This window comes from Brienomyrus brachyistius, chromosome 8 (assembly GCF_023856365.1).
Source record: "Brienomyrus brachyistius isolate T26 chromosome 8, BBRACH_0.4, whole genome shotgun sequence".
NCBI classification, from domain to species: domain Eukaryota; kingdom Metazoa; phylum Chordata; class Actinopteri; order Osteoglossiformes; family Mormyridae; genus Brienomyrus; species Brienomyrus brachyistius.
In genome coordinates, this window is record NC_064540.1 from 84,869 (window position 1) to 97,440 (window position 12,572).

The window sequence follows — 12,572 nt, forward strand, 5'->3', positions numbered from 1 at the left end:
TGAGTAATGTATGATACTCTGAAAGTGTGGTACGTTCTAGAAGCGAAAGGAAGGTGTAATATAGAGAGGTCTGCAGAAAGTGTTACCTTGCACCCTGCAGGGGCTGTCAAACATGCATAGATACATCATGACAATAAAAGCAGGAAGGAGTAGTAATTGATACGGTTTATAGAATTGCATTAAATTTTGAAATTTATTGATATATGAAATCATTTTTTTTGTTATTCTACGTCTTGCACATTTTAAGACACATTTGAACTATCATTTGCATTAAACGCAGAAACTGTACGTACAGAAAATATACATGACAACATGAAATACACTTTTAACATTTTTATTACGGACAATTGAAATAAAAGAAGCATTATGACAAAAATGAACTCGCTGGCAAGGAAACATAAACACCAGAACCAAGAAATGTAAAAATAATAATCATTATTATCGAATGAACACAGATTTAAAAAAATAATAATGCACCATTGTTAAAAAGCCAAAAAGTTATTTTGTCATACTGTTCATAAATAGATAGGAAACCAGTTAATATAATTAAATAAAAGATGGGCAAATTGTGGGGAAAAAGTACTATAATCAATTACAAGATACAAATTAATAATCATAACCGGCTTTACAGATAAATGAGCTACTTTTGGCAGACTTTTACACAATGTTTTCATTTTTCCATTCCCCAAAAACTTAACTCCTCTCCCCCAAAAAATGCTACAGTGAATATAAAATTATCTCAGAAATGAAATGCATTATTATTTTTTTCTGTAAAAAAAAAAAAAAAAGTATGATATTAACACAATTCTGAAACACCAAGCAAAACTACCTGAAAACTATAAATCCACTTTTAAGTTTTACTTTTGTAGTAGTAGTAGCCTTTCACATTTAACTTAAAAAAAAAAAAATCACCAAAACCAGTTTTTTTCTGTTTTCTGTTTTTTGACTGGGGGACCGAGAGCCAATCAAATGGGGAAATATGGAAACCCAAGGTTCACCATAGGCCTGATGAATCATGGAGTCAGAGTGCATGTGCCAGGGTTGCTTTTAATGATCATTCCAGACACATAATTCCTGATTCCACTCTTGATTGGAGAAGCACACTAGTGAACACAATTTTTAATGCATTTTTTTAGTGTGTGAAGTCCTCCTGAAAAACTATTTCTGCACAATTTATTTATGTCACAAAGCACACGCACACACACGCACACACACACAAATGAAAATACAAACCATGGTATTACAGCTAGTGGTTAAAAGAAGAAAATCAACCATGGACTCGAGAATCCCAATTTGATCCCATAAAAGTGATATTTACAATCACACTGTGACAGATTGGTAAACCTTAACAGGTCTTTAATATTACAAAATCTTCCATTTATTTATCTTAATTTTTTTTTCTGTTCCATTGTTTCCACTATATTCACAGAGGCCACTCTTACACCAAAGGGGAATCTTTATGTGTTTCCCTAGAGAAACTGTCCATGGCAAAGCACGTGGCAAGCAAGAAATAAATAAAATACTACGGTGAAAATGATCAAGCGGTAAAAAAGAGATTTGACCACACTTTACATATTAAAGCTGTATGACCCCAGAAGGAAGCCCCAAAGGAGGATTTCCATGTCAGCGATGCGACAGGGCTGTACTGAGGTTCTAATACCTGGGGAGTATTTTCTAAGTGCTTGGCAAAATAAGACGCTCACTAGTAATCTTCAGGACTTGCAATGAAGTCCCTCTAAAAACAAACAAAATTGCAAATATTGAAGTTGTTGGGTGCAGGAACAATATTGGAGGGGGGGTGTGGGTGGTGATTGGGGGGGGGGCTGGTTTTCTGGTGTCTTTTCTTTTCAAAGTCTCCAGGCCTTAAGTGAGGTAGAGTGGCTTGTCCCTGGCTGTCATGCTACTGCTGGAAAAAAAGGACAAAGCACAAAAATGAACAAAACGAAAATGAACAAAACAGAAATTAAACAATTTGTTTTTTAACAAAATGTAGTCAATCTGTGGTAGCCCCCTACCCCACTGAAGTATTCTGTTTAAAAAGAGGTTACCCATCACCGACCAACTGAAAAACATCAAGTTGGCTCCTTTCACTCTGAAAACATTCAATCTATAAGCCATAAACAAAGGCTAGGCTGCGGAGATTTCTCCAAAAAGACAAGCCCTTAGAGGCACTTTAGAAGATACAGTCTAAGGAAATTTTGACAGCTTACTGAAGTCAGCTTCGCCTAGTGTTGCGCATATAAAGAAATACATTCAGCATATACTCATTTTAACAAGATCCAAATAACGTGTTTTTCGCTTTTATTTTTCCCTTCCAGCTCTGGAAGGATGGATTTGCATGTCGTCCAGAACCTTTCAGTTTAATAAAGATGAGGAGCAGCAGTGAGAAAAGCAGGTCCATCCGTTTGTTACGTAAAGATCCTTCACTGCATAATGAGCAGGAGATTACTGCCAAAACTGTCGCAGTTATAACTGCGCAGAGGAGCGTTTGCCTGTGTCACTGGCCCCTTACCTGCAGAGGTTGGCCCCACACTCACGATTGCAGTACTCGCTGTCCCACTCCTGATTCTGTCCCGCTACTGGGTTGGGGGTCCCTGGGGACTGGGAGCCAACACTGTTCTGGTAATCAGATTGGATTGTTGGGAATCCCTGGAAAAAAAGGACGGCATGCTTTGGAGTATAGGCTTGTAATGATCTTCTGTTAGACATCTCCAGGTTCACCAATCCAGTTCTACTCCACAAGAGCACAAGGAGAACGTACGATTGCTGTCCCCACCCTTTTAATCAGCCGGCTTGCACTTTAGGTTGTGTTAAATAACAGAATTATGAACTATGAATTATCTGTGGGTAACACAGTGGCCTTGTGGGTAGCTCGGTAATCGCACACCTCCAGGGCAGTGGGTTGGGTTCCCACCCCCGGTTCTGTGTGTGTGGAGATACTCCCCTTGTGTTTACATCTGTTTCCTCCAGGTTGTCCCATTTCCTCCCACGGTCCCAAAATATGGGGTTAGATGAACTCGGATCTCTAAATTGCTGTTAGTCTGTGATCGTGCATGACTGCATGACCACTGATAGTCTAACATCCCATCCAGGGCAATGCTATGCGTCCTGGGAAGGGCACAAGGCTCCCCACAGCCATGTACTGGATAAGCAGTTATGTAAGATGGATGGAAGAACATTCAAACCACATCTGTATAGAATAAATGACAAGACAGGCAGCTGGAACAGCCCAGTGATTATAGTGGAACAGACTCGCAAAAGGCTATGACTGTATCGAGTGCTATTTCAGTTCAGATTTGAGAATATCTGGGTCCTGTGTACATCTGATGGAGCAGCCTCACGCATACTATTAATATATGCTAACTAACCTGCTGGCCCGGCGGTGGCGAGTGGAGGGGGGCCTGCAGCCCCAATTGATGGGGGATGATTGGCTGGGACTGGACCTGCTGCATGCGGATTGGCTGGTTGAGGATGGCGCTCTGGTGGAGCGAGAGCTGCTGATGCAAGGGCGGGCTGATCTGGAAGGAGGCGGGCGGCGAGGCGTTCATGCCGGACAGGATCTGAGATTGGCTGAGGGTCCGGGACAAGTTGTGGCGGGGCGGCCCCCCGTAGCTCTGCAGGTCTGCCAGGGGGAAGGAGCCTGGGCCCAGGTACGGAGAGGAGGGCTGGGGAGGCACACTGTACAGGGGCTGCTTGGGGGGCATCATGTGTGATGGCTGGGTGCTCTGGGCTCCCTTTGATTCCGGGGGGTCGCTATAGTTCTGAAAAAGTACAGCACACAGTTATTTACGAATCCCCGTATACTGGCTGTATAATATCGCCATTTCTGCCATTCTACCAAAGAACAAAACATGCTAAGGCTGATTTCCATTTATCTGTATAATAGCGAATGCGGGGTCAACAAGTCACTGCAAGCCACAGGATCTGAACCAGCGACCTGCCGGTCACGGTCACGCCCCATAAGGCAGTCATTACATGAAAAAAAAATAAACCATGAAATACAATGAACACATTGAGAATTTATTTTTTCTTTGCTCTGTTTGAGCAGCAGTCTTATTTTACCCTAAATATAACTTTTGTTCAGTCGTGTAGTTTAAATATATTTACACATTAATCAAATTGCATATACTGCACATAGGAATCCTAAGTAATGATAACTGCCCATCTGTCATTCAATCTTCTAGCAGAATCACAGACAGGACACATTAAAGTAGATCATTATTAGGTTATTTCTAGACGGTATTGTACATGGTGCAGGGAAGTCTAGCTGAGCCGTGGACCATTTTGCTGCAGCTACAGAAACAATAAATGAGCGTTTAAAAAGTTGTAATATATTTGAACTCAGCCTTTTTCCCAAAATAGGACTTACTCCATTATTTGGGTCATGTTGTAAAGACAGCATTGCATTGTTTAACCATCGATGCAACCTTTCATATCAGCTACAATATCAATAAATTCAATAAAAATTCACTGCATGTGCATTATAATCCAGCTAATTGTTTCATAGCTGGTTTGGGTCTGCTGTCCAGATGTGAAGGGCAGGGAGGCAGCCACAAAAGTAAGGTAGCAACTGTGGAGGTTCTGGTGGAATCTGCGTATGAAAAATGTAGCAGGAAACCTGAGACCGAGACGAAAGCACTCAAGCAGTTTGCAACATAATCGATTAAATTCTGCTGAGTCATTTCAGCATAGCAATTCTTAAATAAGGCCGTTAGACTACAGTGTACGAGGTATCCAGGTTGTAGCCCAGCTTCATACCCTGTGTTGCTGGGGATCTATCGCAGATCCCATAACCTTGACCGGAACAAGTGGTCAGAAGATGGATGCATAGGAGGATACTTGATTAGAAAAGATAGTGCAAAGGTTTTATTATTGTAATGGGTTTAGATCAGATTCCAGTTTTAACCCTTGAAACAATTAAAATTACTAAACAAAAACCATAATATGTTAATGTGTGTATTTTTGTATTTTTCGTCGCAAGACACAGTCACACGTTACATTTCTTCTGCGCGCATTATTAAGACGGCAAACGTGTCTGAAATATCCGCTGAGGGTCTGCATTACTAATTGAGCAGGATTTTTAATTACGGCAAATGACGGAGGGGACTGGTCCTTAATAGACACTGTCGCATGAACCACAGGCTGCATCAGCAGATGAATAAACCATCCAGCATATAATCATAGTTCTTACAGTTTTTGGCTTCTGTAGATTTAAAAGGAAACACGAGGCAGCTGCAGGGACTGAGGGACAGGATCGGGTTTTGCAAGCTGACGCAATTTGAGGCTGTAAGAGGCGAGGAATTAACAATGTCTAATTTCTTAATTGCCCGTCTGACTGCACTGTAGCAACTTAATTAATTAGCTGGATGTAATGAGGGGGGGGGGGTCCTGAATTCAAAATGTTCGTACATTTTTTAACTTCATAACTAAAATATTTTTAATCGACAAAATGCAGTTTGATCCTCACACTGGTCTTGTACATCTACTGTGCTTGTAATTAAAAAACAAAATAAGTGTATCGTGGTGAAATCAGGCTAATACATTTTTTTACATATAATTATTGGGGGGGGGGGGGCGGCATGGTGGTGCAGTGGTTAGCACTGTTCCCTCACACCTCTGGGACCCGGGTTCGAGTCTCCGCCTGGGTCACATGTGTGTGGAGTTTGCATGTTCTCCCCATGTCGTCGTGGGGTTTCCTCTGGGTACTCCGGTTTCCCCCCACAGTCCAAAAACATGCTGAGGCTAACTGGAGTTGCTAAATTGCCCATAGGTGTGCATGTGTGTGTGAATGGTGTGTGAGTGTGCCCTGCGATGGGCTGGCCCCCCATCCTGGGTTGTTCCCTGCCTCATGCCCATTGATTCCAGGATAGGCTCCGGACCCCCCGCAACCCAGTAGGATAAGTGGTTTGGAAAATGGATGGATGGATGGATGGATGGATATAATTATTGAAATAAGTCTAAATTGACGATCAGCTTGTGATGTTCCTTAATGTGAAGAAAAACACAAAATGATAGAGACACTTGGAGCGTGAAAGTCACTGAAGAATCACGGACAATCTATTCGGCATCTACTCAAAGGAAAAAGGACAGACAGAGCTACAATCACCGCCATTTTCACGGTTGTTTTCTACGACTGTAACCCTAACCCAAACTCTCACTCTCGAGGAGGAGATCATCTTTTCCAAGACACTCAGAAACCTGTCTATGACAAGTGTGGCAATTCAAAGCTGAATGACGAGCCTCTTGAATATACAGGTAGTTACTAACCTATTAGCCTGTCCTTCTTTTCAGAGAGGTATGTAAGAGTACCTACACAGAGGTTTGAATTTGCTTATACTGTCTGACAGGCACAAATACAGGGCAGCATAGTGAACAGCGCCACTTCGGCACGATTCCTACTTCCTACTTCTGGTGAGGCCCCTCCCCCACACTTAGTCAGAAGGCTCCATCTAATTCATCATCACCATATCTGCACTGACCCTTGTATATGAAACACGTAACCCGTGTTACCTTGGAAACCAGACTGGCTCTGTACGCGGCCAAAGCCTTCAGGTACTCCTTCTTGGCTGCTTCGGTCTTCCTTTTGTATGCCTGAGAGAAAACGAAGAGAGTCGCGGTGAGAGCAGGGAAGCAGAGGCTTGCTGACCTTTAACCCCTAACCTGGGCATATCCTGTGTGGTCAGAGATCCTGGTTTATGGATTGTTAACAGGATTTTTTTCAGATTTCAACACATGAAAACGTAACATTTGTGGAGAGATAGTGAGAGAATAAAAGAAAGGCAGTGAAATATGTTTGTGTGTGTGTGTGTCTGGCGGGGGGGGGGGGTGCTGTTTTGAGGACATACTGTTCTCACCCATCTCACTGTGGCTGTTTATATCGGATCCAGTTTCGATAGCACTCATATTTCCAAAGAAAAATCCAGAACCTTCCCTCTCTTCTCTCATCCCTTTAATGCTGGCTGAAGTCACCTTTCCTTCTTTTAAGAAAAAAAAACTCCCAGCAATTTTAATTTCTAATTAATTTAGCACAGCTAATGATTCATAGAAAGCTTGGTATTTCTAAGCAAATTACCATGCCTAAGGATCTCTAATTATCCCAAAGTGAGCGGATTCATTAGAAATTGTAGCCGTGCCAGGCTACAGGGTCGGAAACACATTAAAAATGACTAAGCTGCAAAGCGCATATGTTTTGGTCGTAATCCTGACATCGAGACGTCCCGCAAGAATTAGCCAGTAATTGTACCTTAATGAAAGGTTCTTGTTTGATAACCAGTTAATTATAGAAGACAATAACTCCAGACCCCACTGGCACAGGCAAGAACAATTACCAGAGGCTGTTTAGCGGCAGGTGCCCCCCAGCGACAAGCGCGCCGCCTTATTGCCAAAGGGATGCCGGCGTGGCGAGGTGACGCTCATAAATTGCGCTTGAATACGTGATTTATTTTTCGGCTACTGATCACTGGCAAGATGGGAATCGCACCTAATGCTTCAAAAGATGAAATAGCGTTGCGACACCAATATCATCAGCAACAAACGTATTAATGCGAACATGTAGGAGGTCAGGGACGAAAAAGTTGCGCTCCCCTGGGAATTGAAAAAAGTCAGGAAAAAAGAATCAAATAACTGACCTAAATTCATATCAACACTATAAATGGGCCATTTGCCCCATTTTTCAAGAGTAGATATGAGTACTGTGATCTTGGTGGACTTCAAATGACATGCTTTATAATGAGTAACTAAACGATTCACCTGTTTCCTTTTGCTGTTTTACTTCATAACTTGCTCTTTCACTTAAATCACTGTGCACTGTGTGGTTTCTTGCCTCCTGACATTTAAATTTACACCCAATATTAACACGTTTGCTATTTATAGAATATCTATACCAGCAAATAATAATTCCATATTATTTGTTCCACATTTTAGTTATTTAGCAATTTTAGTTATGTATATATAGGTTTGTACCATTACGAAACTGCAAATAATACGACTGAGCTCCAGCCTCGCTGTGACTGTACCATTCAGGATAAGTGGTACTGTTTTAATAATAGTATCCTTCCGCTATAAGGCATAGGAATGGATGCTAGATGCTTCTGAGAAGATACAGGCCTGCATACATTACTGCATTTCCCAACCCAAAAGTCAGGGACGGGAGCAAAAATGTGGATTTTGTGGCAAGAAGCTGGGAGGGAGCAAAAACGTGGACTGGGAGGGGATCCCCAGGGACTGGGTTGGGAAAAACTGTATTACTGTGCCCATATAGGACCTCCAACAACTGGAGGAGAAACTGACCGGCAGCCGTCGGACGCCCCCAGAGCGATACTCCTACCCCATTTCCTGTTCATGCCTACAGTGGGAGAAAGAGGAGCTTTGGGAGTCGCTGAGCTGTAAGGAGTTAAAGCTACGCCTTCACCCCCCCCCCCCCCCACCCCCACCCCCTGCTCAATGGTATCACCCTCCATTGCACTCCCAAATCACTTCCATTCCCAGTCATTTGGAAGAAGGAAAAAAAAGACCTTAAACCCTCTTTGAGCATAAATGTCTCCCCATCCTTTACAATAACAGCTATTTGCGTCATTACCTACTGAAACCTGTTGTTAATCATTTGCCCTGGGGCTCGAGAGAGAGAGAGAAAAAATTAGCATCGTAATCGTGCGATCAATTATGATTTGATCAAAAGAAGTGAACTGTGAGAAGGTGTGAGATCTCCTCCTCTGGTAATGAAACAGGTGAGATTAAACATATAAGCCATGTAAAGAATCATTTTATGCAAAAAAAAAGTAATTTCATGAAAGTGAAGCTTGCTAGACTTCACAAGCTTGCCTCCATTTTTTTTAAACCATCATGAAAACCCCTTCAACGCTCGAGCGCAAATTCGAAATAGGAAATATTTGCAGGTGACATTTGTTAGATTGTAACCAACTTCAAAGGAATACAGGCGTATTATATTTCAAAGTAAGCCTTTTATCCCACAGGGCCAGATGAGTATTCCGAATTGGAAATTCATTGAAAACACATTTGGCTGCAGCTGCAACAGTAAATCACAATAGTGCTGCATGGAATGATTAAGATGATAGAAGAAACTGAAGACAGAAGTCAGAGTCTGGCAGACCACCGCATAAGAGTCAGCTTATTAAATCCTTACCTACAGGTAACTGCCAGCAATTTCATTTATTGGGTAATTAACTTTTATTTCATTTTTTGAGTTCATTTAGGGGAAAAAGTGTTAAAAATTTATTATAACTTTGTTCTGAAACTTCTTTAAAGGTAACGTTATACCCTGAGCACAGTCTTAGCTCAGAGAGCAAAAAGCCAACTTTTCCTTCTTATGAAATGGGATATTTAATTATTTCTTTGATTTAAAGGACGTGGGATTCTGAAGGGCCCTCAGCCTCTGGGATGGGCTCCACCCCCTCCCCCGACCTCGAATAGAGCACACGGTTACAGAAAGTAGATGGATGGATGGAACTCTTAAGGAGGACTGTACAACTCTACTCTATAACAGCTCTTCCTCATATTTATAGGGCAGAATTTTACATCAATCAGATATTTAAGCAACAAGAACAATAATAATAAGAATACAAATAATAGTAATAATAGTAATAATAGTAATAATAGTAATAATAGTAATAATAGGCCATATTTGACAGCAAGAACTTAATCAAAGATTCACCGGAAACTGTGGGTTATGATACAAAGATGTTTAGAGCTGATTTGCAACCAAAAATAATTTTAAAAGGGTTTGAGAAGTCAGTTAATAGCAAATGTATGGTGGCCGTTGATACCGATATCAGAAAATACTGATTTGCAAATCACAAAAACGCTGATCTCCCCAGAGCTTATAATTCCGTCAGAAAAAGAGGTGTCTTTTGATGATGAAATTGGATGAAACCTTTCAATAAAAATTGACATGCACGTTAAAAAGCGCAGAGAATAAACTTCGTTTGCATATGTAAGAAAATCGTTGATAAACTACAGAATCCTAATATAATTTTTTGGCTAAAATTACGTAGCATCTACAGATTTACTGATGTGCAGAAATTTAGGTTGGATGTAATTAAACACAGTGAAATTAAACATTGTGGATAAAAAAAAAAAACATGCATGCTTAGCAATGAAAATGTAAGCGAATGAGATCACCAGATTTGAAAGGGTTAAGATTCACAAACAATGCCTGCATTTCCTGAACAGATGTCCTTGAGGCAAATTCAAGGATGAGGCAATTGTGAATCTTATATTCTCAGCATGATCAAATCACCAGGCAACAGATATAAATAAAAAGACAGGAAATGAGGGATTCACATTTGAGGGTGTCAGGAGCGAAATGAAGATTCATTGTGAGAGCGCCAACTGGGGGAGGATAAAAATGCACTGCATTCAGCGGGATATGCAGCCCCTGCCATAAAGTGGCTTTGGGGGGGCTCACTCGCAGAAGTAATGCGATGGATTAATGCATCCCAGCAGCATTTGGTGCAGGAATCTGATTCCTTTATTTGATGCGCGATTCAACCAGTTAAGCGTAGATAGCTCATAAACATAGTCTGTCGTCGACTGATGGAATATCCCTGTCTGCATTTTTCAGTGGTTACATCAAGGCATCGCTCGCGGTACCTCTGATGTACGTGAAGCAGAGAAATGTGACACAATTTAACATAATTTGGATCTTTGCAACTAACCCAGCATTTATTGTGAGCTGTTCAATGCCCTCACAGTTTCTGTGATTAATAGCATTCAAATAAAATCACCACGTAATTTACTTATAGAAATTTACGTGAGCGGGTGTGCTTTGTGATATATCCAGGGAAATATGTGAGCGTGATGGCAGGGGACGCGCATCTCACCTGCTTCTGCTCCTCCCCCAGGCCGTCCCACATGGAGGCCACGATCTTAGAGACGTCCCCGAAGGTGGCGTTGGGATTCTGCCCCTTGATGGCGGCCTGCGTGTCCCTGAAGAAGAGAGCGTAGGCCGAGACAGGCTTCTGGGGCTCGTTGGGGTCCTTCTTCTTCTTCTTCTTCTGGGGCTTGGGCTTCTTAATCATCTCCGAGGAGGGGCGCTTCTCCCCGGTGATCTGGGGGGGAGGGAGGGAATGATCAGTGACCCAATAACAGTAGGCCTGTAGGCAGTAGGCCTGTCTAACAAGCATGCAATATACACTCACATGTCCGTCTGGTTGCTCATAGTACCCAGGTAGAGGACCTTCTAATCATTAGTGAACAGAAACCATGATGGGACAGTGTTCAGCAATTTAATGCATTATACATTCTGAGGAGGTTTGGAATTTCTTTGGGGATAAACAGTCTACGTCTACACTTAATTACATTACTGATTTACGATTCAAAAACTGTAACACGGAGATATTTCTGGAATCGATTGTGTGCTATATTGTATGGAATATTACGTTGTAATGAACAATGATTAGTTACTGATATTTCATGGTCCAAATTATCCAGGGAAATCTCAAGGACTTAATGAATACTGTCCCGATATTTATTTAGAACCGGTGCTGCATGAGCTGGGCTGATCACTGCTATTTAAAACATTATGTTTAAAGCCTTCATTTTTATAGACAGTTTGTTATTCGTAAAACATGGCGGGTTATTTTGAATGTACAGTCAGAAATATAACGCAGCCGACCAGAGTGAAGTGTTCATTGATACAAATGGTGTAAGGCCAGAAGGTCACGGGTTCTAATCCTGAGAACACCTAGCTGCTACAACCCTTCAGGTGGTCATTAAGCCAAATTTCGTAAGTGAAATATTTAGGGGTATAAGTTCATTCATATTTATGCAGGCCCGTCCCCAACAGGATGGTCCCATTGCATTTCATAAATGTGCGACATCATAAAGCTGGGCATGATACTGGCCACCTCACAGCAGCTGGGCCACGCTGATTGGTTGTGATAATTGTGATGTCATAATAACATGACCTGTGTTGTCCGTGGCAAATCAGGACTGCTGCAGCTGATGGTAATGCACAAATCTGCATAACTGTAACACATGGTCAGTGATGCAAGTGGCTCAGACATTAAAGGCTGAGCTTTCGGGTTCCGGGTTCAAGTGTCAAACTAACAACTTACAGTTAATTATCCAAATTGCTAATCACTTATTCAACTTGGAATATGATGTAAATGCCTGTGTTGGATGCTAATTTTGGTAATCAGTAGAAGCTCATAAGGATCTTAAAAATGACTAAGCTGCAAATGCAACCTGCTCGTCCGCTGTACATGTGTTTTGATGCTACAAGGCTGCTAGGGCTTTTGCAGAGCCTGATAACAGGGATATCCAAAGCTCATGGGAGTTTTATTTACACAAAAATGCGGGCAGAAAGTAAAATGACTGGTTCAGAGATAACCAATCAGATTGTAGAGGAGGTTGGTCCAAGCAACTAGAGGACACAGGGCCAACAATCAGGTGTCTTAGTCCCGCCTCCTCTGGTTGCTTGGACCAACCTCCTCTACAATCTAATTGGTTATCTCTCTGAACCAATCATTTTTCATTCTGCCCTCAGAAGACTTTTGTATAAGTAAAACTCCCACAAGCCTATTCAGCCCCCATCCAGACTTTTAATCAAAATG

The 12,572-nt window shown here is 41.7% G+C and overlaps 1 protein-coding gene across 8 annotated transcripts in view; it reads right to left on the reverse strand.

The window, feature by feature from the left end:
* Positions 1–318: 318 nt before the first annotated feature.
* Positions 319–12,572, reverse strand: part of tox2 (TOX high mobility group box family member 2) — an 86,785-nt gene continuing 74,531 nt past the window's right edge. For 7 of the 8 annotated variants that reach the window (XM_049021911.1, XM_049021916.1, XM_049021909.1 and 4 more), the window contains 5 exons: positions 10,839–11,066; positions 6,511–6,591; positions 3,369–3,761; positions 2,513–2,649; positions 319–1,906 (listed from right to left, as the gene is read on the reverse strand). In XM_049021911.1, the coding sequence (XP_048877868.1) occupies positions 1,864–1,906; positions 2,513–2,649; positions 3,369–3,761; positions 6,511–6,591; positions 10,839–11,066 (882 nt within the window). In that variant the 3' untranslated portion in view covers positions 319–1,863. The remainder of the gene's footprint in view (positions 1,907–2,512; positions 2,650–3,368; positions 3,762–6,510; positions 6,592–10,838; positions 11,067–12,572) is intronic. The other variant, XM_049021910.1, reaches the window with a different exon arrangement.